This window comes from Nansenia antarctica (assembly GCF_963989245.1).
Source record: "Nansenia antarctica genome assembly, chromosome: 7".
NCBI lineage: Eukaryota > Metazoa > Chordata > Actinopteri > Argentiniformes > Microstomatidae > Nansenia > Nansenia antarctica.
Genome location: NC_137677.1, coordinates 8455739 through 8483150, shown reverse-complemented (window position 1 = coordinate 8483150; position 27412 = coordinate 8455739). Strand labels below are relative to the sequence as shown.

At 42.5% G+C, this 27412-nt stretch overlaps 1 protein-coding gene across 1 annotated transcript; it reads right to left on the bottom strand.

Moving 5' to 3' along the window:
* Positions 1–12666: 12666 nt before the first annotated feature.
* On the bottom strand, positions 12667–22982 carry LOC308162347 (NLR family CARD domain-containing protein 3-like; the record flags this gene model as incomplete). The annotated part of the gene is made up of 6 exons (XM_080536503.1): positions 22912–22982; positions 18551–20315; positions 15517–15690; positions 14381–14515; positions 14247–14251; positions 12667–13223 (listed from the first exon to the last, which is right to left on the bottom strand). The coding sequence occupies exons 1-6, from the start codon at positions 22958–22960 to the stop codon at positions 12667–12669; spliced, it is 2685 nt and encodes an 894-aa protein (XP_080392629.1). The 5' UTR covers positions 22961–22982.
* Positions 22983–27412: the final 4430 nt, after the last annotated feature.

Sequence of the window (27412 nt, the reverse complement as noted above, 5' to 3'; positions counted from 1 at the left end):
CTACCTTAACTGTACATAGCTTATAACTGTATATACCTCTTAACTACCATACTGTACATAACTACCATACTGTACATAACTACCGTAACTGTACAGCTCATAACTGTATATACCTCTAACTACCGTACATGCCATACTGTGCCTATCACTATCACTGTCATGTTTTATATCATGTTTTATATCACTATTTGAACTTGAACTTTGAACTTCTGGTTAGATGCCAAACTGCATTTCGTTGTCCGGTAATTGTACTCTGCAATGACAATAAAGTTCTAAATAAAGAAAACTAATCTAAAGAATCTAATCTGATCTAATCTAAAAACTCACACACATAAACAAACACACGCGCTTTCACACAAACACACATGCAAACTAACACTCATACTCACACACACACACACACATACACACACACACACACACACACACAAACTAACACTCATACTCACTCACTCACTCACACACACACACACACACACACACACACACACACACAAACTAACACTCATACTCACTCACTCACTCACACACACACACACACACACACACACACACTCACACACAAACTAACACACACACACACACACACACACTCACACACAAACTAACACTCATACTCACACACACACACACATACACACACACACACACACACATACACACACACACACACACACACACACACACACACACACACACACACAAACTAACACTCATACTCACTCACTCACTCACACACACACACACACACACACACACACACACACACACACACACACACACACACACACACACACACACCACACAAACACAGCTTCATATAATAAGTAGAGCCTGTGGTATAATATATAAATCCACTGCACTGTTCAAATTCCAACCGTTAAACATGGTCTCCATTGCTCAGGTCAGGGTCATGTAGAAAACAACCTCGTTTCTGTAACAAAGAGGAGTGTCTATTCTATACTATATATATTATTATTATTATCATCAGATATTTCTATCTGAACAGTTCATGAAGTTGTTCTCTCCTGAATGCGGCCAGGAAACCCCCAATGACAGGTATGAGCAACTTCCCCCCTCCAGCGCAGCAGTCATGCACGCCGCAAGAATGAACCACTGACACCAAAAATGAGGTGACATCCTGTTCGGCTAAAGCACAGCAAGTGAACAATCAGGAGCTGAAGTAGAAGAGGACAGACAGGAGGACTGAATCCTTGGGGGACTCGTGGGGTCACTGTTTGTCTGCATGGTTAACTTTAAAATGGTCCATTCTCTCTTAAGTTGACAGTACAGATATTTGGTAACAAGGGTATAGGCCTATGCAGTGTTATGAGTTATTATGTAGTTATGATGGTGTCAGTGAAAGCAGTTGTTCTTTGTGTACATTGGTCACCAACTGACTGGAGCACAGATGCTGCGCTAGCGTACTCACCCATCTGAACTCTCTCTCTCTTCATTAGCAAGATAATCAGATCATCTCCAGAAGCAATTCAAAATAGCTTCAAACTAAAGGTTTCAATCTAATTGCATGATAGAAATTCAACTATGTGTCGTTATTGTGGATAAGCTAAGTACAGACCTCATCATTATCTTTCACCTTCACGTATTTCTCCTTGGTTGATCGGTCAGTCATGTTCAAATCAAATCAAATCAAATCAAATGAAATTGTATTTATCCCGTACATCGCAGCCATAATTGATATAGTGAAATGGTTTGAGATCTTGCTCCTCAATCAAGAATAGTCAACAACAATCAACTAATCTACAACACAATTATAATATAGTAATATTAAAACTGTGACAATAGTAATGCATAAGGGTGTAATGTGTAAATAGCAGCAGTCATTGTTGTAATAACAATACTAATGAATGAATGAATGAATGAATGAATGAATGAATGAATGGTCTTTATTGTCATTGCTACAGTACAGGTACCAAACAACGACATTTAGGAGGGGTGGCTCCCCTGGTGTTAGGAAAGAGAAAAAAGAAAGAAAGAAAAAAAATCACAAGAAGGGAAGGAGCTGGTTTACATAAATAAAGGCTATGTACACTATCCACTGTACTATACTGTACAGATAGACGACTAGGGTTGTCATATTGCACAATAGTGTTATTTCACATTTATTTAAAGTGTCGCAGTTTGCAGGCTTGAAATGTACATGTTTGTGCCTCAGCACTACACCTGATTTTTTCAGTCCAGCAGCTGCCATCAATCCGTCCAGACTGTCCAGGGCCCAGAACCTAGTAATACAACGTCAAGTGTATGTAGTAACAATCTTTTACAGTAATAGTGCAAAGGTGCAATCAAAGTAGTGACAATAATTGTCAGATGTGCAAAGACCAGTGTCCACTCATCAAATGGGTGGTGGGGGGGGGGGGGGTATATACAGTATTGTTATGAATGTTTATTTAACCTTTAGTTATCCAGGTTAGGTTATCATAACATAATAAATAAAATAAGAATTTCAAGAGAGACCTGGTCCAAGACAGCAGCTATGGCATTTCCAAAATGTAGGTAGGCTACTCATGAAAAAAGTATAAATGACATGTCAGGGTAAGGTCATACAATTTGCTTTAAAGAAGTGTGTTTTATGTGTCTTTAACCCAAATGAGAGAAATGCCCCACATGCGTTTCAACTGTCATTATTATGATTACTAGTAAAATCATGAACTAGTAAAAAAAAAAAAAAGGCCTGAGCTAGAAGGACTTGGGAGACAGAATGGCTACCAGACCTCAGAGAATAATGGTGTGTAAGATGTTGTAAACATTACCTTAGTACTCACTGTTTAACATGGCGCAAAACCAACAAAGAGTGGACTAATACCTTAATGCCAGGAGCTCCTGTGTGGCTGGGTGGGTCCTGAAACAGCCCTCCACAGACGCACCAAGAGGAAGCTCCAACAAAAGGATCAGGCCTCCTCTGCTGTGCTCCAATGTCCACATTAGCATACTAGATAGAATGAAATAAAGTATTTGGTAGTGGTACTGTAAGTGGTTTGCTAGTGTAGTCTTTGGAACATAGCCCCGGGGGCACATGGCCTGGCATGTTAGAATCAGGCGTGGGAAAGCTGGGCTGGAACAGAAGACTGCACGCTCACAGTAGCGCTCTGCTCCTGGGGAGGGACAGGGTGACTGTGCACACTTTTGTTCAAGCCCTAGCTCTACAACTCCCGATTCTTCTAATCAGCTGCTTATCAAGAATAACACACACACACGCACGCACACACACACACACACACGCACGCACATACACATACACATACACACATACACACACACGCACGCACACACATGCACACATGCACACACGCACATACACGTACACACACATACATACACATACACATACACATACACATACACACACACACACACACACAGATGAGCTGAATTTGGCGTGTGAAACATTACAGACATGTTTCTATCCTCTTTGGTATTGTATTTAGCTGACAATGCCAATTTTGTTCAGCTTGATAAAAAACAAGCTTCGAATACGGCAAGTTGCTAAATATGGCTGTGTCTGTCTGAGGCATTCCTGGGCAGCTATGTGGCCCAGACTAGAGGATGAGTAAGGGCTTTTGTCAAGAGTGGAAAGGATGAGGTTCGGGTCGAGTGAGTGAGTGTATGTGTCTGTGTGTATGTGTGTGTGTGTGTGTGTACTGTACATCTTCCTGACATTGAGCTTTACTTTTCCATATTTTGTCAGCCAATAACGTTTTCAGAGACAAAATTAGGTATCAGTTATGTGACGCAGGCCAGGCCGACGGTACGTCAGAGTTTCAAAGGACAGAGGGATGAGAGAGAACCACGCACTGTTGGAGGGGACAAGGGCTTTCTTTCAGTCTGTCCTCACCGTGGCTCTTCATAGTGCTATCTTTCATCTTCTCCCTCTCTCCCTCACTCTCGTCAACTCCTCAGACTGAATTCCATTCGATTCTCAAATTAAATTTGTACATATAATTTTAAATATGATATCCATGGCTAGAAATAAGTTACCATTCGCTTGCTATTACTCAATATCCCCCTCCTACAGATTGTCGTCAAATATAATATGAAAGTGCACAACTAGGGCCTGGTGGTTTTGTAAAAAGTAGACACCATTTTTGTCTTGACAGTAAGGCTACTATATTCAGTATTATATTTACTGATTAAATTCAATACATGATTGATTGAATCGGTGCCAATCTATCCTGCTGTTATCACCTCAAACATCAGCAGGACTAGTTGTTCACCTCAAAGCGCCTATTAGTCCTGGCATTGCAGGGTGCTGAGAGACAGACAGTCGTCATGCAGACACAGAGCAGCCCCACTGCTTTATTACACAGAGAGAGGAGCAGTGATAAGGCACGGCCTTTACACAGACAGAGCTACACACACGTACACAAACAGACACAAGGTCCCATCCTAACACACACAGGCACAATCTACATGAACAGGGGTGAGTGTATCACGTGTGTATTGAGAACACACATACATACACACACTCACACACACATGCATGTGCACACACACACACACACACACACACAGACACACACACACACACACACACACACACACACACACACACATTTACTCACCTACTCTCACTGTTTGAGGGCCAAGACCCAGTGTTCAACCTTTATCTCTGTGAAACTTCATTAAAGCAGAAAGGTCACCAGCAAACAAGTTTCACAGGCAGGCTGGATGATTACCTTCAACACACACACACACACACACACACACACACACACACACACACACACACACACACACACACGGAAAACAAACACAATACTTCATGTCACATGTTAGATTGTGAGGTCGGTGAAATACCATTTGCTTGGGTGAAAACATGAATACTGTATCATTGCTGTCATTTCTTCAGTGTATACATTGATGATTAATCATCTGTTGATTTCAGCTTGTTATCACATTGGATACCAATAACAACATGGCCTGGTCACTGCAGACAGGACATGTGTTCCTCTAGGGACTATGGTCATTCTGACCTCTTCATTAACAGCCTGTTAGCCTAGATGGAGAGAGACAGACCTCTCTCTCTCTCTGTCTCTGTGTGTGTGTGTGTGTGTGTGTGTGTGTGTGTGTGTGTGTGTGTGTGTGTCTGTGTCTGTATGTGTGTGTGTCTGTGTGTGTATGTGTGTGTGTGTGTGTGTCTGTGTGTGTATGTGTGTGTGTGTGTGTGTGTGTGTGTGTCTGTGTCTGTGTGTGTATGTGTGTGTGTATGTGTGTGTGTCGGTGTGTGTGTGCATGCGTAGGTGTGTGTGTGTGTGTGTGTGTATGTGTGTGTGTCTGTGTGTGTATGTGTGTGTGTGTGTGTGTGTGTGTGTGTGCATGCGTAGGTGTGTGTGTGTATGTGTGTGTGTGTGTGTGTGTGTGTGTGCCTGCATAGGTGTGTGTGTGTGTGTGTGTGTGTGCCTGCATAGGTGTGTGTGTGTGTGTGTGTGACTGTTTGTGTATGTGTGTGCTGGCGTGCCCCTCCTCCACTCCCCTCGCCCTCTCCTTCCATTGTCCTGCTGAGACCAAGCCCAGCTCAGACAGGTGGGATCAGCACCCATTATGTCGCTGAAGACTTAGGCACACAAACGGCCAGCAAACTACACCTTAGAGCATTCACCAAGCAGACACCCAGCTACACACAAGTACACACCCCTCTCTTCATCACAACGGCAGATGTTACATTCCAGCGATGCATGACATCCCAGTTTGAGAGGTCTAGAATTCCTTCATCAATTCATCAATCCCATTATTGGAATGTGCCATTCATCTAATGAGGATCTGTCCATTCTTGAGATGGAATATTAATGAACTCCTTTCACACTCCCTTAAAAAAATGGATAGACCTATTCAAGGTTGAAGGTGGCATTCCATGCTAGTACCTAAGAACTCCAACAGCGCTAGCAATGTAAACTGCATTTATGTAGGCCTAAACAACTCTCTCCCTTAAAAATCCATCTAAAACTCTTCTTTAAAATCGCTACGCCTATTCATTCTATCAGAATGATAGATTCCATCAATGAGAAGGACATTTATTAGAATCAGTACAGACACAGAAACTCATTCCTTGAAATCTCGGTGGTCAGGCCCATGAAACATTGAATAAGAAAGGTAACCAATCTTCTGCATTGGCAGATTGAGTATCTTCTTTGCTCCAGCAATGTTTGCAGGAAGGTATTATTGAGAAGACATCAGCAGCCAGTCACCTTGAGGTAGATACACATAGACACACCCGTACAACCCTCTAGTGGTCACCCATAAGAACTGCAGTCTACTCTAAAGCGTTATTCATTTGTGGAGCAACTGTGGTGTGGGTGATACTACGTTGGTTTTTCCTCAAGGGAGATCGAATGATTGGATTATTCGATAATGTTTCTAATATGCTGAATAATACACACCTCCTGTTATTAGGACTACACACACACACACACACACACACACACACACACACACACACAGTGAGAAGATTTGCAAAGTAAAATAAGTTATTTTTATTGTTGCCTTTTCCTACTACTTCCGAGGAGAAACGCTCATTCAGGAGTGGGTTATGGAAGCAATTTACCATGAGAGGAAGGGGGTTGTGGACTCTGTACAGGGTTCGAGTTATAAGCTGATCTCTGTGGGGGTCTCCAAAATAACAGTGCGAAATGTTCTCATGCACGCGCGAATCATGCCCACACAGCGATGGGACTTACAAGTTTTAATTAGCTATAGGCAGTAGCGGATTAAGGTGGTCAGTGGCCCTAGGCTACTCCTTTGTGTGAGGACCCCCCGCCCCCATACACAAGCCTCCCCCCTCCCCAAAATATACAACTCACGAGCACCCTGCACACACACCACTCATAATGCTTTACCATAAAACACTTAAACACTTTAATAACACAATAACACAACAGTGTTAATAATGCAAAGAATTAAAAAAAAAAGTTCAGTGCATTCAGTTCTGTCTCTATTGCTCTCCTCTCCCGTTGTCTCTCTGTTACTGTCCTGTTGTCCGTCTCTCTGTTGCTCCCCTGGGCTCTAAATGACAGAAATGAATTAGCTAATTAGTTGGCATGTAAACATATAGTTAGGGTTGGGTACAGTTTGGGTTTTATTCGATACCGGTGACAAATCGATACTTTAAAAACGGTACCGGTACCGAAACATCATCCTCATCCTCATCCTCCTCCTCAAATACCAACATATCCTGACGCTACAGCTGCAGGCTACTCATTTCACCACATCAACAGCCCCACATGAAACAACAGCTATAAAAGCGATAGTCACACATGTATCTCGGCCAATAATTGTGTTATTTTTGCTATACAGAAGGAGCGAAAAATACATGTACACTAGGTTAGTAAAAAGTAAAAGCCACCTTACCTTTACGGAGACAAGATAGACCTGTTTGGTCTGTTTTCAGTAGGCTGCGGTCGCGGTCCTGGAACCCATGATGCTGACGTCCGATGTCCTTTCTTTATCCAAGATTGGATGAACGGGAGAGGGTCAAAAAATGGCCTTTTTTTGGGCGGCATGGTAGCTACTGTATGTATATACTCCTGTATAGCTAATGAATGAATGTTTGCTTCTCAATAATAGGCTAGGTGCACGATCTCACTACTTCCTGAAAGGCAACTGGTATATGAACATATCCTGTCTCACTCTATTGGTTTAATTGATTAATCAGCTGTGCACTGTGTGTTCCAACGGTTTACCGCACAGCTGATTAATCAACCTTTTGCTGTTGCACAATATTCTACTGCGCCCCATGGTGTCTTGGTGGTGAAGTGCAGGCAGTCAAAGGCCTACTGTCATTCACAGGAGATTAATGGTGCGCGTAGCTCTTTTGGAAAACGTGTTTATTTTACAATATTTATAATATAAATTAAATAATATTCATTACATTGACATTTTGATCAAATAATAGTTGTGGTAATGTATTATTAGCGACCCCCACAGATTTTTGATTTTACTGCCTTCATGGGAGCTCAGAGAGTCTCAGACCATCTCTATGGGAGCCCACATAACTCGAACCCTGGGTACTTCCAAACCGCAAGTTGGTTACCGGTTTATATTCTCAAGCTTACGTCTTCTAGTCATCTCTTTTTCGGGGTGATGGAGGAGAGATTGGCAGTGAAATTCCAGATAAAATCAATGATGGGACTTTAATCATCCTCCGTCCTCACACCCTCATGTCTTCCCCCCTCCATCAATCTTCTGTTATTCAACACGAGTGTGAAAACGGATTGTATCCTTTGTCTCAGAGACACTATGGCATAAATCAAATCAAATCAAATTTTATTTGTATAGCGCATTTCTTACAAGATGTAACTCAATGCGCTTCACACAATGAAAATGTTCAGTCAATCAGTCAATCAATCAATCAATACTGACAGAGCCGCGAGCAGGTAAAAGTAAAAAAAACCTGTATACTATGTAGCCAGGAAAAAATTCCCTTGCAGCCCTCTACCAATAGAGCGACTACTAGCCAGTTTGCTTACCAGTACCCAGCGGTCCAGGGGAGGCCAGGACCACCGGCACAAAGCAAGCAAGCAAGGGCAAAAACCTGTACACCATGTATCCAGGAAAAATTCCTTGCATATTATCGGCGTACACACTGTCCATAAATTTTGTGTTGTATTTGCATCGTTCTGCATCCAGTATGGTCACAGGTCCTGCCAAAAGAGAAACTTAAGCACAGTTATGATGCAACAACACAATAGAGACAGTAAAGATGACAGCAATACAACCTGATGGTGGTCCTGGTACACCCTTGTACCGGTTCCAGTACTGCTCTAGGTGCTATTTGGAGCTGACAGTGCCTCATCAGCACCTGGGTCCATTTTCCTGTCAATACAAATCTCAAAAACACGAGTATGGTGTAATGGCCTAGTGATCCTAGTTCTATAATGTCCAATGTCTCCCTTAGTATCAAAAGGCGACATTGAATAAGTAGGTTTTGAGGTCACGCTTAAAAATGTCCTGAGTTTTAGACAACCTCAGGCCCTCAGGTAGGGTGTTCCACAATCTAGGAGCATATATGCTAAAAGCTGATCCTCCAAATCTCTTTGTCCTAGCCTCTGGCACTATTAAAAGTTCCGTGCCACTAGACCGTAGGGGTCTAGCTGGTGTGTATCTTATGAGCATGTCCACCATGTAATTGGGTGCATCACAGTGAAGTGATTTATAAACTAGTAAAAGGATCTTAAAGTCTATTCTATGACTGACAGGGAGCCAGTGTAGTGATCTCAAGACAGGTGTGATGTGCGCTCTCCGTTTGGTCCTAGTAAGGACACGAGCAGCAGCATTTTGAACCATTTGTAGTCTATTTATCATTTTTTTGGGGAGACCTGTCAGGAGAGCATTACAGTAATCTAGCCTACTAGTAACAAACGCATGCATTAATTTTTCAGTGTCTGCCTGGGAGAGAAATGATTGTACCTTAGTGATGTTTCTTAGATGGTAGAAGGATGTTTTAATAGTGTTATTAATATGAGTTTCAAAATTTAGATCTGGGTCAATTATGACACCAAGATTCCTGGCCTGACACTTAGTGTTAAGAGCTAGTGTTTTCAAGTGTGCAGATAATTTCTCTCTCCCAGTTTTCTCGCCAATGATCAATACCTCTGTTTTTTCTTGATTGAGTTGGAGAAAGTTTTGTGTCATCCAAATATTAATATCGGCAATACAGTCTATCAGGTGGTCGATCATCTTGTAGTCGTTGGGAGTTACTGAGATATAAAGCTGAGTGTCGTCAGCATAGCTGTGGTAGTTAACGCTATGCTTCTTGATAACAGAACTGAGGGGTAGCATGTATAGGCTAAAAAGCAACGGTCCTAAAATGGACCCCTGGGGAACTCCACAGGTTGTGCTATAATTTTTTGACTTATGGTCACCAAGGGCTACAAAGTAATCACGGTCAGCCAGGTAAGTCCTGAACCAGTTTAAGACCGGACCTGAGAGGCCAACCCAGTTTTCAAGTCTCTCAATAAGTATGGAGTGGTCTACCGTATCAAAGGCTGCACTTAAGTCTAAGAGTACAAGAATCGAGAGTTTTTTCGAGTCTGCATTTATCCTAAGGTCATTAGTTACCTTAAGCAAAGCGGTTTCTGTGCTGTGGTATGATCGGAAACCTGACTGAAGTGGGTCATACCTATTATTTAGGACTAAGAATTCATGAAGCTGTCTATACGCTGCCTTTTCTAAAATTTTGCTTAGAAAATACAGTTTCTTAATAGGCTTACTCACTTAATTTGGGTGAGATGATAGGCCTACTTTGCAACTTTACAGTTTTGGTAACTATTATTGGTTTCTCTACTGTAAGATAACCAAGTACATTAACAATAATAATAATAATAATAATAATAATTTAAAATACAAATACAACAATTGGGGGTTCCTGGTATGTGCTGTATAACATGATAGCCATCTATGAGAAATGCACTGTATATAAGATGATGACCAAGGGTCTTTCTGCTGCTGAACAAGGGGCAACAGAGTCCTGTTGATGGGGCCCAATTTTCTTTTAGACTCTGTAGGCTACTGTATTTGTTTATTAAGATTTCATAAATATGATATATTGTGTGAATTTGTCTTGTTTTATCTAAATGTCCCAATTATTTTCATTTCTTGTGCTGGTTTATTATGAACAACATGTAAAATGGCAGGAAACTAGCACAAATAATTGGGTGGGAGAGAGGGGCCGTCGCTGCCAAAACGTGCACAGTTTTGGGTCGCTCCACCGCCCAAAAATCTCACTTCAAACTTTTGGTGAAACTTGGCAGCTCTGTGTAGGACTTCAGAGCTCCGGACGGGATAAACCAACTCTCAGACGGATATGCCCACAGTGCGTGTTCCTGGTTCTTAAAGGCCCATATCCCATATATATAATTCCCCAAAGTCCCGCCTTGAATGAAACTAATTGGCTACAGGTGGTACCTGTTACACAAGCAATAGAGAAGACACATAAAATGTTTTTCTGATTTTATTTTGTATTTCTGTGCAAATACAAACACGAGAGAGAGAGAGAGAGAGAGAGAGAGAGAGAGAGAGAGAGAGAGAGAGAGAGAGAGAGAGAGAGAGAGAGAGAGAGAGAGAGAGAGAGAGAGAGAGAGAGAGAGAGAGAGAGAGAGAGAGAGAGAGAGAGAGAGAGACACAGATGAAAGGGTCAAGAGGTCAAGAAGTGAGTCCCGGTCAGAGTTTCACATGCAGAGTATTTACAAGGTACAATATGATGCGTCACTCAGCTTAATATCAGCACTAACGCCTAAAACCCACCACCGACCCTACCTTACCTGTACGTGGCGGAACTTTTGCTGGACTTTTTACAGCGTCATCCTCACCAGACGCGAAGCAACGTTCGGGAAATAACTGACACTTTCATGCAATGGATTTAATACACCCGGACAAGGTGATAAGCGCAGCGGGAGAGAGAGCTGCATTTTCACTCTGCATCCCCGGTGTTTATAATCAAAATTAAAATTCCCATTGATTAGTGGAAAGGGCAAAGGCTAACCAACGTTGAATGGACTCGACAGGTGTTTCCAACCGGTAATGTTTCATTTCACTTCATTATTAATTGTTCTGGGTTCAGTCTCTGCTGTCATCTGTCCTTAAGCCTTAATATTACATTCTATAGTGGAATATTGGAAATGTTTTACATTAGAACACTCAGCACCATCAACTACAGTAAGGACCTCCCCCTGGCACAGGGAATCAAGTTTGAGTGAAGCGTGCGCCCACTATGACCAGGAGCCAGTCAACCTTGATGGATCCAGAAGATACACAGAGAATGAAACACTAACCATTTGTACTTACTGGAGGTTTCTGCTCCCAAATGCTAAACTTCTGTCTACGTAGCCAGTCAGACAGCCCAGGGACGTGTGTGTGTATTGGGGAGGGTAAAGATGGAACTGTATGGTTTAGTTTGTTAACATGGTTGTTTGTGACTGCTAATGTAAACGGGTTCCTCTGCTTTCTAAAGTATAGACACAGCTGTTGTGTTGGAAAGGTCAAATATAGTAGAACTAACCACCCTAAGTAAGGCAAGGCAAGGCAAGGCAAGGCAAGTTTATTTGTATAGCACATTTCATACAACAGGGGCAATTCAAAGTGCTTTACATGCATTTTAGTGTACATTCTGTTCAAGTACAGTAGAACTAACCACCCTAAGTAGTGTACACTCTGTTTGAAGAACTTGTCTGTCCTCTCTGCCATCTAATACGGTACCAGGAGCTTTGTACAAATAAATCATGCCTTTATTTTGGAAAGAGATTGTATTCACATCTGATCCATTTAATGTGTATTGCATAGAAACAGACAAGATGTGCATTAGAAATAAAATATGACAGATACAATATGACAGATAAAATATGACAGGTACAATATGACATAAGGGACAAAACATTATTCATCAATAAAATACTATGATAAAATGACACTCTGATTAAGATTCCTAACTCATCATCATTGTTTCATTTCTGAAGCAACATAAGCCACTGAAGTTAAAAATGTATGTGTCTAATGTGGAATCACAACAATCTTGAAAATATAGAACACAAAATAAAACATTTAAAAAAGGTTCCATAATAATTAATTAGTGTTTTCTATCTGATTTAGTCATTTTACAACCCCAAAAGGAGGCACTCAAACTGGGAACTGAACTGGGGGGCCACCAATTGAGTTTCACTGTTCTATAGGCTTCTCTACTCTGCACAGGGACACAGAGGATCCATCCTCCACCCTAAACCCTGGGTAGAGGGGCTCAGTGAATGCGGTTCTGAATGTGAATAGGAGGTTCAGTGTGTCAGAGGAGACGCTGTAGAAGGACAGAGTGCCGGCTGGCCAGTCCAGATACACTCCTACTCTGCTTGAGGAGGATTCAGGTAGACAGATTCTAATATCGTTGTTCCTGATGGTGTAACAACCAAATAAACAATTACGTGAGCACACGAGGCTCCAGGATTTGTCATTGTTTCCCAGCCCAGAGTCTTCACCCTCTCCTTTCCTGTTGATTCCTTTATAAGCCACTCCTATACCAGTGACATACCCACTCCTCTCTACCTCCCAGTAACAGCGGCCAGTCAGACCCTCTCTACACAGCACCTGGGTCAAGCGGTCAAACCTCTCTGGGTGATCAGGATACGGCTGCTCCTCTGCCACACCTGTCACCTTTCTGTTCTCCTCAGACAGAGAGAGGCGTCTGTGTACTGTGTTTGGGTCCAGTGTGAGCTCACAGGCATCTGATGAGGAAGACCATTCAAGTTAGTGTTAGTTCACACAAAATATGTCTGGCTGGCTAGTAGGGATGTAACGATGCATCGCGAGACAGTTAATTATCGCTACAAATACAGTATGAGACGATTTCAAATCGGTGAAATGAAAAATGAATTGCGATACTTAAAAACCGACAGCACACATTCTCATTACCGTAATTCCTAAACTATATGTGTTATTGAAAGAATTCCAACCGTTCCTGAAAGCAGAGAAGCTGCGCTTCCTACCCATAGGGTTATTATGGTAACTCAAAGCACGTGAATGGAGAGCTGAGGACAAGAGAAGCGCCATTACTAGCATATTTATTGGGTGTTTTACGAGCTGTGTTTTTATACTTTTGTGAGTTTGTGTACATATGTGAAATGTCACATGTGTGAATTGCAGGAAACTAGCACAAATAATTGTGTGGGAGAGAGGGGCCGCCGCTACCAAAACGTGCACAGTTTTGGGTCGCTCCACCACCAAAAAATCTCACTCCAAACTTTTGGTGAAACTTGGCAGCCCTAAAGTGTTTCTAATTTCGACACCAACACCACGATGTGTGTGTTCAGGGATGCATGAAGATGGGGCGGGAGGAGAACAATATGAAACGATGAAGGTTGGGGTAGCCTATAGTTCCTGTAAGAAACTCAAACCACTTTCATCCCTGGCTGGCGGGTAGTAGATGTCTCAGGAGACACAGTGCTGGGGGGTAGTAGATGTCTCAGGAGGAGACGGAAGTTAGTCTGCAATCTCGATTGTTAAAAAAAATGGTGAGAAAATCGTATCATGAACCCAGTATCGTGAATCCTCTCGTATCGTGAGTTGAGTGCATCGTTACATCCCTACTGGCTAGCTTTTCATATTGCAGTGCCCTGGTAATATTAACTACTTGTGAGAGATAATGCTGTAAAAATATACAATAAGTCATGGTATAACCACTATGCAACTATGCCTCAAACATCAAAACCTACATCTCCTGATGTTTCTCCTCAAACATCAAAACTTACATTTCCTGAGACGACATGTCAATGAGTCACCACTGTGGTCCTTGCTGTAAAACAAAAAAGAAGCATGACATTTGCATGATGAATAGGTTACCCAACAAGACAGAGAACCCAACAACCATATATTCAGTATTTACCTCAGTCTCTCCACTTCAGCGGGATAGAATGGGTCATTGCCTGCTAGGTCCAGGTCTCTCAGGTGGGAGGTGTTTGAGTTGATGGCGGAGGCCAATGTATCACAGCTTTCCACTGTAAGACCACATGTGCCGAGCCTAGTAAAACAAGCATCATTGAATAATTGAAGTCTTCACTGGTTCCTGAAACTGAACTTGTGTAAAGTACCTCTGGTGATAATAATCTGTCTGTATGTATCATTTAATCATGTTTGTTCAACTGTGTTAGACAGGTGCCACATGACCTATTGTTTAATTAATCATCAAGCATTTTGACCATTTATAAAAAAGTATCCATAGGAGGGAAGCTGCTATGTTCCAGTTATATGTCCTCTGTCAGGGGATGGGGAGGGTGGAGGCTGGGGGTGGTGGAAGGTGGAGGCTGGGGATGGTGCAGGCTGGGGATGGTGGAGGCTGGGGATGGTGGGTGGATGCTGAGGATGGTAGGTGGAGGCTAGGGATGGTGGAGGCTGGGGGTGGTAGGTGGAGGCTGAGGGTAGTGAATGGAGGCTAGGGATGGTGGTGGCTGGGGGTGGTAGGTGGAGGCTAGGGATGGTGGAGGCTGGGGGTGGTAGGTGGAGGCTTGGAATGGTGGGTGGAGGCTGGGAATGGTGGGTGGAGGCTGGTGGGTTGTGGGTGGTGGGTAGAGGTTGGGGATGGTAGGTGGAGACTGGAGTTGGTGGGTAGAGGCAGAGGATGGTGGGTGGAGTCTTGGGGTGGTGGGTGGAGGCTGGGGGGTGGTGGGTGGAGGCTGGTGGGTGGAGGCTGGGGATGGTGGCTGAAGGTTGGGGATGGTGGGTAGAGGTTGGGGATGGGGGATGGAGGCTGGGGATGGTGGTAAACAATTAATTAATTTAATTAAAATAAATAAAATGTCAGGTATCATTAAGCATAACCGACATTTACATTGAAAGAAGACAAAAAGGTTATGATCTTTACCTTATTGTCTCTCTTAACAATGGATATTTCATTGTTTATTTATATGAGTTTATATTCATGAGATTTTGATTTGATTTTGATTTCAAACATTGTTAGATATTCAAAATGTAATATGTGGATTAAAAGTGAAATACTGTATATTACCCAGTATGTCTACTCACCTCAGTGTCTCCAGTTTGCAGTGTGGACTCTCCAGTCCAGCAGAGAGCAGCTTCACTCCTGAGTCTTGCAGCTTGTTGAAACTGAGGTCCAGCTCTCTCAGGTGGGAGGAGTTTGAGCTGAGAGCTGAGGCCAGCGTTTCACAGCATCTTTCTGTGAGGTCACAACTCTGCAGCCTGAATAAGAATTCAATAAAATGATGCAGTAAGTCAATAACAGTTCAGTGTAGCCTACAGTAGTAATTACAATACTGATAAAACATTGTAATCAGTGAGGTCAGGCCTTGACCTTGTTTCTTCTCTTAACAATGTCCTTTACATTGCTTCTCAATATGAGTAGTCAACACAAACATGTGTCACTAGAGGTACAATCTCTTGCTGTTTAATTTCAACCTTTTTTAGATTTTCACAATGTAATAACTTATCAAAACCACATTACCGTAACAATCTAATGAAGAAACTTTTATAACATGAAAATGAAATGTTTATAACAAAATGAATGAATGAATGAATGAATGAATGGTCTTTATTGTCATTGCTATAGTACAGGTACCAAACACTGAAATTTGGGAGGGGTGGCTCCCCTGGTGCTAGGAAAGAAAAAGAACTAAAAAAACAAGAAGGGAAAGGAGCTGGTTTACATAAATAAAGGCTATGTATACTATCCACTATACTATACTGTACAGATAAGACGACTAGGGTTGTCATATTGCACATAGTGTTATTGCACATTCATTTAAAGTGTCGCAGTTTGCAGGCTTGAAATGTACACATCTGTGCCTCAGCACTACACCTGATTTTTTCAATCCAGCAGCTGCCATCAATCCGTCCAGACTGTCCAGGGCCCAGAACCTAGGTCTTTGCTGTGTTCAGGGCCTGGATGGCCCTGGGGTAGAAGCTGTGCTTCAGTCTGTTTGTCAGACCATATCTCACCCATACTGTCTCAGACACATATGAACATGCAATCATTCTTTCAACAATATCATACTGTCTCCCAATTTGGTCCCTCACCTCAAAGAAAATAACTGAACCAATAGGAAGACTATAATAGAGTCTATAAGGTCCATGGCAACCTTTCCCCTTGGGACACTGCACTGCACTTTCACACTCCAATGACCTGACTTTTCAGAATTACACAAATAATCTAGCCATTAAATCTTTCTTTCAGATCCAAAACAATAACTCCCCTCCAACACTCACTGCTCTTCTTCCAAGACAGGAACACATCACTAGATCAATTTCACATGCACAGATCCCCACACATACACTAAACCCTGGAAAGAGATCCCATATTACATTAGAGCAACAACCTCATATGTCAAACAGGCATACATGTATAAACACCATCTGAGGGAAGGACACACCTGCAACCACTGATCCAAGTCACATATACCATCTTACTCACTCCACTTAAGTCCTCTCCTTTGTAGTGTTCTGTAGCTGTTTTGCTGTTGTCTTGCTTATGTGATTATTCCCACTTTTACTTTTTGTATTGTTATGTGATTCTGTCTTTTGTGCTGCAGAACAGGAACCTCCTGTAAACTGGTTTTAACTGAGTCAGGCCAGTCTAAATGTTACACAGTTACCTTTATTTTTTTCCTGTATAACAAGAAAGAAAGAATATGTGTACCTCACCTCAGTTTCTCCAGTTTGCAGTGTGGACTCTCCAGTCCAGCAGAGAGCAGCTTCACTCCTGAGTCGTGTAGATTGTTGTAACTGAGGTGCAGCTTTCTCAGGTGGGAGGAGTTTGAGCTGAGAGCTGAGGCCACCGCTTCACAGCCTTTTTCTGTGAGGTCACATCCCTGCAACCTTCATAGAAAAATATAACAATAATGCAACAGATGTAACAGTAAGATATCTGTGGTAATGGTACGATGGTTCTATGTGTTCTGGTCTATGGACTTAAAACAGCTAAATTCAGCTCCAACATGTGTTGTTCGTCAGTGTTGATAGCAGAAAGCAATTTTTCTCCCCAGTCTTATTGTGTGAGATTTGATCAATATATACTGTAAATCCTCTAATAGTGGACTCTATTCCATTAAAGGCCGGTCTCTTATAATGGCCGGGGGGCATGGTCAACACAAACAAATACAGGCCGGCCTCCAATACAGGCCGGGTCAAAAAATTATGGGAAAAAACAGACGTAATATCTGGTATAAACCAGACGGTTAATACGGTAAACTCCTGGTGCCTGTTATATGATGGAACTACGGTAGCTTGTGTTAGCGTACTGGTTACCGGTACCAGAGAAGAGAAAACAAAATGGCGCTGACCAGCCGAAAGTTTGACATGAGTGAGCTTTACAGTATGTGGAGAGAATCAGATACTGGAGAATCAGATACTGGAGAAAGCACAAGAATGAACTGCGTTTAGCTGACAAGGGAAGAGCACGGCTAGCTGGTGGTGGGAATGTGCTGTGAATGTGATGATGTTATATTGTTAATATAACAGTTTAATCTCGTCAAATTTATGTTATATTTCGTTAATACCTGTGGTATTCCAGTTTACTGGTAATCTGATCGTTATTATGATAATTTAACTGTGAAGTTAATGTATTTCCTTTGTGTTTGGTTTGTGCAATGTTTTACAATAAAATGACAGGGTGTGTGTTGGTAATGTTTTTCACCCAGGAATGTGATCCCCTGTTGACCTCTGTATACAGTTTAGCAGTTTTAGTGTGTCTGATAAGTTATGATGACACCCACTGGAAGAGAACTCTATAAGTTGTCTGAATGCCAGATTCTTTCATATGCGTGAGGGTGACAGGCAAACAGACAGGAGTAATTTTTGGATTTTAATCCCTCCTACTGTAAAGATGGTAAACATCTGAACTTGTTGAATAAACACCACCTTTTCTGTCAAACCGCCCCATATCCGTGTTGGATCGTTAATTGGCTTTAGCTTTTCATTCGTCTTTTCTAAGGTTGTAGTTAAACTTATTTTAATTGTTGGTATTAAACACAACACAGAGTCAACAGAGACATTCATAAACAAACAATTGCCAAATTGCCAAAAAGCCAACAATTGAGATACTCACCAGGCTGTTCGTGAGACTCGGAACACTGGCAGTAGCCCCAAGAGACACTCCTCTGAACTGGAGTAATCGCTGAGGTCAAATTCATCCAAGTTGTGTTCACCAGTCAGCAACACAAAGACCAGAGCTGACCACTGTGCAGTTGAGAGTTTGGCCCTTAAGAGAGTGTTTGGCCTAACATAGTGTTTGATCTCCTCCACTAGAGAATGGTCATTCAGCTCATTCAGACAGTGGAACAGGTTGATGCACCTCTCTGGAGATGGATTCCCCCGGATTTTCTCCTTGATGTACTCGACTGTTTCCTTATTGGTCTGTGAGCTGCTTCTTGTCGGTGTCAGAAGGCCTCGTAGGAGATTCTTATTGGACTTCAGCGAGAGGCCCAGGAGGAAGCGAAGGAACAGGTCCAGGTGTCCATTCTCACTCTGCAAGGCCTTGTCTACTGCGCTCTTGTAGAGGCTGATGGCTGTCTCTCTGATTGTGGGTGGTGTGTTCATAACATTGGTATTGGTGTCATTGAATGTGAGGAACACATACAGAGCAGCAAGAAACTCCTGAACACTCAGATGCACAAAGCAGTACACTTTCCCTCTGTACAGTCCACACTCCTCCCTAAAGATCTGTGTGCACACTCCTGAGTACACTGCTTCTCCAACGTCAATGCCACACTCTCTCAGTTCCTCCTCATAGAAGATCAGATGTCCCTTTTCCAGCTGTTTGAAGGCCAGTTTTCCCAGTGACAGAATGACCTTTTTGTCCCACTGTGAATCTCTGTCATGGTCACCAAGGTACTTCACATTCCTCTGTACAGTCTGAAACACCAGGAAGTGTGTGTACATCTGAGTCAGAGTCTTGGGCATCTCTCCTCCCTCTGCTCCACCCAACAGTCTCTCCAGAGTAGTGGCTGAGACCCAACAGAACACTGGTATGTGGCACATGATGTGGAGACTCCTTGATCCCTCAACATGTGAGATGATTCTGTTGGCCATGTTCTCATCACTGATTCTCTTCCTGAAGTACTCCTCCTTCTGTGGGTTGTTGAACCCTCGTACCTCTGTCATCCGGTCAACACACTCAGGAGGAATCTGATTGGCTGCTGCAGGTCGGGAGGTTATCCAGACGCGAGCAGAGGGAAGCAGATTCCCCTTGATGAGGTTTGTCAGCAACACGTCCACTGAGGCTGACTCTGTGACATCACAACACCTCTTGTTGTTCTGGAAGTCTAGAGGAAGTCGACACTCATCCAGACCATCCAAGACAAACATAACATTGTATTTGTCATAGTTGGAGATTCCTGATTCTTTTGTTTCGACATAGAAGTGATCGAGGAGTTCCAACAAATTGTAGTTTTTGCCTTTGCATAAATTCAACTCTCTGAAAGGGAGGGCAAATATGAACTGGACATCCTGATTGGCTTCTCCTTCAGCCCAGTCCAAAATAGACTTCTGCACAGAGATTGTCTTTCCAATGCCAGCGACTCCCATGGTTAACACATTTCTGATTGTTGTGTCTTGTCCAGGTGAGGGTTTGAAGATGTTGTTGCATTTGATTGGTCTGTCTTCTGTAGCTGGTCTTCTGGATGTTGTCTCAATCTGTCTGACCTCATGTTCATTATTGACCTCTCCACTTCCACCCTCAGTGATGTAGACCTCTGTGAAGATCTCATTGAGATGTTTTGGGTTGCCTTGTTCAGCTATTCCCTCAAACACACACTGACACCTGCTCTTATGGTTGAGTTTTAGTTTAAGTTGGCACTCCACAGCACGCTCATCTGAGGGAACAAATGATACAGAAAATGCCCTTTAGTAGTCTAGTTGACCAACTTGCAAACCTTTATCCACATTTACATAATCAGTAAATACAGTGGGGGAAATAAGTATTTCACCCCCTGCTGATTTTGTGAGTTTATCCCCTTACAAAGAAATGAACAGTCTATCATTTTAATGGTGGGTTCATTTTAACAGTGAGAGACAGAATATTACAGAATATATCCAGAAAATCACATTATATGAATTTTGAAAAATGAATAAAATAAGTATTTCAACCCCTAGCAAAACATGACTCAGTACTTGGTGGAGAAACCCTTGTTGGCAAGCACAGCGGTCAGACGTTTCTTGTTCCAGATCCCAGGAGGGATTTTGGCCCACTCCTTTTTGCAGATCCTCTCCAAATCCTTAAGGTTTGGAGGTTGTCGCTTGGCAACTCCACAGATTTTCTATGGGATTAACGTCCGGAGACTGATTAGGCCACTCCATGACCTTAATGTGCTTCTCGTTGAGCCACTCCTTTATTGCCTGAGCCGTAATGCTGGAACAACCATCCACGACCCATTTTCAGTGTCCTGGCTGAGGGAAGGAGGTTCTCACCCAAGATTTCACAGTACATGGCCCTGTTCAGCCTCCCCTCGATGCGGTGAAGTAGTCCTGTCCCCTTAGCAGGGAAACAGCCCCAAAGCATAATGTTTCCACCACCATGCTTGATGGTGGGGATGGTGTTCTTGGGGTCAAAGTCAGTATTTTTCCTCCTCCAAACATGGCGAGTTGAGTTGATGCCAAAGAGCTTGGTCTCGTCTGACCACAGCACTTTCTCCCAAGCCTCCTCTGAATCATCCAGGTGCTCATTGGCAAACTTCAGACAGGCCTGTACATGTGCCTTCTTGAGGAGGGGGACCTTGCGGGCGCTACAGGATTTCAATCCATTATGGCGTAGTGCAGTGTTTCCTCCAGGAATTTTTACAATGGTGGCGGGTAGTGCTGACCGCGTGCACGCGCATGAAACGCGCACACGCGCTCAAAACAACGACGTAATTTCAGCCAAAACTCGAGGATATGGCCCAAAAAAATAAAATGTTTTCCTGTACTTCTCCCGTGTGTCTCTTATTGTCTGTGTCTGCATGTTTTTCCAGCATGTAATTCCGTTGTCAATAAAAACAAAAACACTGATCTGACGGTTTTTTTCACAACGTTATTACTTGTCACTTTAAGCCCAGGAGGGAGTTAGCGATTAGCGATGTTTAGCTTAGCTTAGTTTAACAGAAGTATCTTCACTTTTAACATGACTTCCCGTGGTCGTAGAGGGCTGGTCGACGGCTTAAAATGACCCTGTAGACCTTATCCAGCTATAGTCTTGTGTTTCTACCCCGGGCATAGCCGGTGTTATTCACGGACAAACACTCCTGTTAGAGTGGTTCTAGTACACTGGACATAGGTAACACATAGAGAGGCTTCTCCTCTCTCTCTCCATCCTACACTACACTACACTACGCATCCTATACTACACTACACTACGCTAGCTCGCGGTGTTCGGGTGACAGCCAGGGCGCGTTCGTAAATACGCTCTGGAAATCTGATCAGCACTCACGGAATGCCTCTTGTCCAATCAAATGACTTGGTCCCTTTATGACGTTGAACCCAGTGTGCGCTCCGGGGCTCTCAGAGCGAATTTACGAACGCAGCCTCAAGTTCAATACTCGCGACACACACGGACTGGTCCAGTTTCAGCGCTTGTGGGTGTGTCTAGCGCTGTGAAGGTCTGAAAAGCGGCCTAAATCTTTTTTTTTTTTTGGGGTTGAGAAATCTGAATGGTGGCGGAGGAAATTCCATCGTGGCGGACCGCCACTACGCGGGAGGGAGATTGATGGTCAATTTGTGTTTCTTCCATTTTCGAATAAGTGCACCAACAGTATTCTCCTTCTCACCAAGATGCTTGCCAATGGTCTTGTAGCCCATTCCAGTCTTATGCAGGTCTATAATCTTGTCCCTGATGTCCTTAGACAACTCTTTGGTCTTGCCCATGGTGGAGAGGTTGGAATATGATTGATTGATTGAGTCTGTGGACAGGTGTCTTTTATACAGGTAACAAATTGAGATTAGGAGTACTTTCTTAAAGTGAGAGGACTAATCTGTGTGCCTCATGGTAACCGGTCTGTGGGAGCCAGAATTCTTGCTGGTTGGTAGGGGGTGAAATACTTATTTTACTCAATATTTTCTTTTAATTCATATAATGATTTTTTAAAAATATATATTCTGTTTCTCACTGTTAAAATGGACCTACCATTAAAATGATAGACTGTTCATTTCTTTGTAAGGGGGTGAAATACTTATTTCCCCCACTGTACATGCATGATACAGACAATGCTCTTCCATTGACCATTTCCAAGCACAATCAGTGAATACATTCAAGAGTATGCTGTATTTGCACCACAGTCCTTTTCATGGTGGATATTCAGTATAACTGGCGTCTTCACTGCTTTTCCTGTCTGTGTCCTTTCCTGTGTTTCTATTGTGTAGTTATTGGTAGTCATTGGTAGTTATTGGTGTAGCATGTATTGGCTGGGGATTAACAGACTAATAGTAGGAATCTCTTACTGTCATCCAGTGTGTCAGCGAGCTCCATCTGGTTAATGGTTCTCAGCATGTGCAGTGTGATCTGTAGAGCCCCCTTCCTTGCCCCCATCCTCTGCCTCTCATCCTTTCCATCTCCTCCCTGGTCCTCAGCACGTCCTGGGTGCAGGAGTCTGTTCTTCTGCTTCTCCAGCTCCTCTTTGACAAAGTCCACAACCTTCTGCTCAAGCAGCTGAAGAAGAAATGAAAACAGTTTTGAAATGAAAGTTAATGGAAAAAAATAATTGTACTGTAGATGGAGATGCAGATGGAGTCACTTGCAGATTTGATCCCTTTAGAAGACCAGTATAGTGTTAGGGTCCCCTCCTATAAGTACCGTGGGATTTGGCTAGATGAAAAGCTACATTTTAAATAGCACATTGAAAAGCTGAAACTAAAGAGACGTCAAAAGTTGAAATTGGGTTTTTCGTACCTACAACGAATCACAGCTGTGCTGATATTCAGTATAACAGCACTCCCTCTTGTGTGATATTGTTTAATTGTCTATGTGGCAGCGACTGGTGAACTTGCAAAAAACACACTCACTCGAAGGGGAGAAGAAGTGAAACTTAGGCCTGGACTACACGTATATGGATATTTTTCTAAACACACATTTTTTTGTACAATTGGGCCTCTCAACCATACGAACACGGCATTCTCACTCACATAAACTGGGATTTCTCTAAACGGATAAAAAAGTGAAGAAATAAAAAAATATCCGATTGAGTGGATCAGTGTGGTTATGTTAAACGGAGCTGGTGTTGATGCAATGACGTCAAGCATCAAGCCGTTTACACATACGAATTGAAGCAAAACAGTTGTCAACAGCAACAACCACACAAAATAATCTGTTTTTGCTTTCTTCTTGGTCGCCATAACTTGCTTTTCTGTCTGTTTTGTACTTTTCTTTTCTGTCTGTTTCAAAGAGTTTGGTCTGTTTACGTTTTGAGTCACTGCCGCCGTTTGATTACAACTGACTGCGCATGCCCATAACGCTCTTCTACGGTATTTGACAGATCGTGTTCAGTTTTGGCTTTTCGTATGGACAGAGATATTTTAGTGGTGTGGACAGAGTCTTTCTTTTAAACGAGGACGAAAATATCAGCTTAAAAACATATCCATATACGTGTAGTCCAGGCCTTATTGTGTCAACAATATTTAGTTTTCTTTTTTTTTCATAACATCAACTTGAAGTTTTAAAGTACCCACTCGATATAATAAACAACAGTTTAACGATCACTAAATACTTATCATTTGTGGATTTGATTCACTGTTCTTGTTTGCCGGAGGCTACCGGTAAGGGAGACTTGACTTGTAAACATACTTTCGTTTTAGCTTGTGTTCAAAAGCAAGAACTGTGCATTCATCTTGCAGGGCTCTCAAGTCTCACGCATTGGGCGTGAGACAAGGTGTGGCGTGTGAGCGTGTGAACGGGTTGAAATGCTTGAGAGCCCTGATCTTGTTATGTGTAGTTATGTGTTTTTAGCATGTTGTGATGTTATTAAAATACAGTTTAGACCTTCTTAGCGATGTGTTTTGTTAGCTGCTAGCTGTTAGCAGTAATTAGCACTAATAGAGATAATACCAGATTGAAAATGCTTGTAGCCAACTACTCTATAACTCGTGGTCGCAGCTATTGTGAATTGCTATTCACGCGAGTCAGCTGTGAATCACCACAGGTCCTTGACGCTTGTTGCAGAAATGGATGACGAACGGCTGATACTTGAGGTGGGAAAAAAACTTTTTCATATGCGACAAATGACGGTCGCAGGTAGAACGGAGCAGGTAGAACGTGACGTTGACGCAACGCTAGGTGGAGGATGTACAACGGAAAGTTGACGCAACGCCGATGGCGAGGTGACGCAACGCTGTAAGTGGAGCTTGGGCGTTAGTATCCTAGCCTGTTTTTAAGGCTCTGATCAACGGCAATGTTTTTGATAGCTGCAGTTGTTTTGTGTTTCATAATGTGTTGGTAACTTGACATTTCATGTACACACTGCTCAGGGGCGGCGCTAGGGGGTGGCTACTGGGGCTCAAGCCCCGGATGTTTTCTGAAAAGCCCCGAATGTTTTACTTAAAAAAAAAAAAAAAAAAAAATAAAAAATAATAAACTCTCGTGAGTAACGTGCAGTACCGGAGTCCAACAGAGAGGCAGCAGCTGCGCGACATTAGCCTGCATACTGCGTAGCCTGCCCTGCCCTGAAGAAGAAGTGATCTCAATCAGTGCCTGACTTGCACAATTGTAAGGATGGATATCCCAAAGTTGTTTTCAACAAAACAAGCGCCAAGAACTGTTGCAGCAGCCGTATCAGCAGCTGACAACAATGACTTCACCAGCAGTGATGACATAGATGATGTTTCAGGTTTGTGAATCTTATTAGAAAGGTGACTGACTCACTGACACTACTTTTCCGGTTTGCTAATGCTAGCTGGCTATCATAACATAACGTTATGTTATAATGAAAATGAAACATAGCAAGGTACTGTTACGGTACATGGTAAGAAATCAAACAAAGGATAATACTTATTCAAATAAAGTAATATTATACTTATAATACTTATTCAAATAAAGTGAATAACAGGCTGATAGTCTTTGATATCTGCACTCTGGTTGACTGAGTAACAAGTGAAAAAGAATGATGTAACGTTAATGTTACAGCTAGTAAACATGGAGTAACCACATTAAGTATGCCCTTATGGTAGTATGTATGTATACAGAACATGACTCAAATCTATTCTAAGATGTAACTCTAACTAACTAAGTTTGTTTAATGTCCCAGGGGGGATTTGATTTCACAGTACTATACACAGGCCAACAATACATGTAATATATCGTCATATAACACAGGACAAGACTCTAAATACAATGTAAGTGGTGAGCACAGAGTCTGCCCTGATATACATACTGTAACATAACTAGCCTCAGCCCATCAATTATGTAATTCTATACAAATATAAATGATGGTGACTGACAGGGGGAGCTACGTGTGCTGACCTCCCTCTGTGCCCAGAACCACCACAATTAGTTTGCTTCATTAAAGGGTGTGAATGTATATGTGTTCTCCAGTGCCTTTTGTCCGCTTTAAGGTGGTGGTAAGTTGAAGGTTGAAGGCAAAAAATTTCGCCGCGCTCCGCGCGCACATTATATTCTCCCTCTGGGCTAAGCCCCGGATCTCCTACGATCCTAAAACCGCCCCTGACACTGCTACTTCTCTGTTTGCCTTCTTGCCAGGTCACGCTCGCAAAAGAGGTTTTAACCTCAATGGGTGTTACTTGGTTAAATAAAGGTTACATAAATAAATACAATATTTTATTTGTTCCTATACATTGAAGCCATTTCATGGACCCTGGTTAATTCTACTGAAAATATGTTAGCTCATTAGCCAAGACCCACCCCCACAGCTTACAAACAAGAGCCTGGACAATACTTTAAACTGGAAATTAATTTGACAGATGGTGTCTTTACAAAAAACAAGACTCACCTCAAACACAGAGGACAGGTCAGGACCACTGGGGATCTCTGCCTTTGATCTGGATTGGCTCCTGTGGAAACAAAACACGTTGTCTCAATGTTGGCATTGTGTCATATTCTCCTTGTTGCTTTTGGTTGCTCAGGACACATTGTATCATTCATAGGTGTGCTCTGTTCCATAAACATTATTACAAGTGGAAGTGTAATCAGATTGTCCATCCATATATCATAGATGTGTACGGTAATGATGGTTATAATCATGCCTGGTGAGGCAGGGATTCCTTCACAGGTTCTTTACAGCATTCAAGGGATGTTAGAGGGTGTGAGTGCTTGTGTGATATTACCTTTGATCACTGTCAATGTTTTCTTTACGAAAAGCTATCGGACGATCCATTGACCAATCACTCTTCATGGATACACAGCTGCGGGCAGAGGAGCTGCATCCTGATTGGACAGGGCTGTAACAAAAGACAGGCCTTCAATCGTTGGGCAGTCAACACACACACACACACACACACACACACACACACACACACAGTGCATTACATGTAGAGGTTGTGAGGACTCGTGGACTCGAAATCACACACTCGCTAGTCATGCCAAAATAGAAGTGTGTAACAGTAATGTAGTTCCTGGGCCTGAGCTGGATTATTCTTCCTGCTACGACAGGTGGATTGATGATTCACTTGCTTAGTCAAATGTATTGATTGTAAGTCGCTTTGGAATAAGGCGTCTGCTAAATGCCAAAAATGTAAATGTAAATGTGAATACCACTCCAAATGAGAATGGGCCTAGGTTTGAATACTGGAGCTAGTTGGATAATGAATGACACTGGACAGCGGTTTAGGAAAATGAGTATACCGGCTGGTATTGAACTTTTGATCGATCATAAACAAAATAAACAAAATACAAAAACAAAACAGTTGTCCCCTCGAATCAGATTGGACAGGGCTGTAACAAAAGACAGAACTTCAAACTTTGACTCAACATGCACGCGCGCACACACACACACAC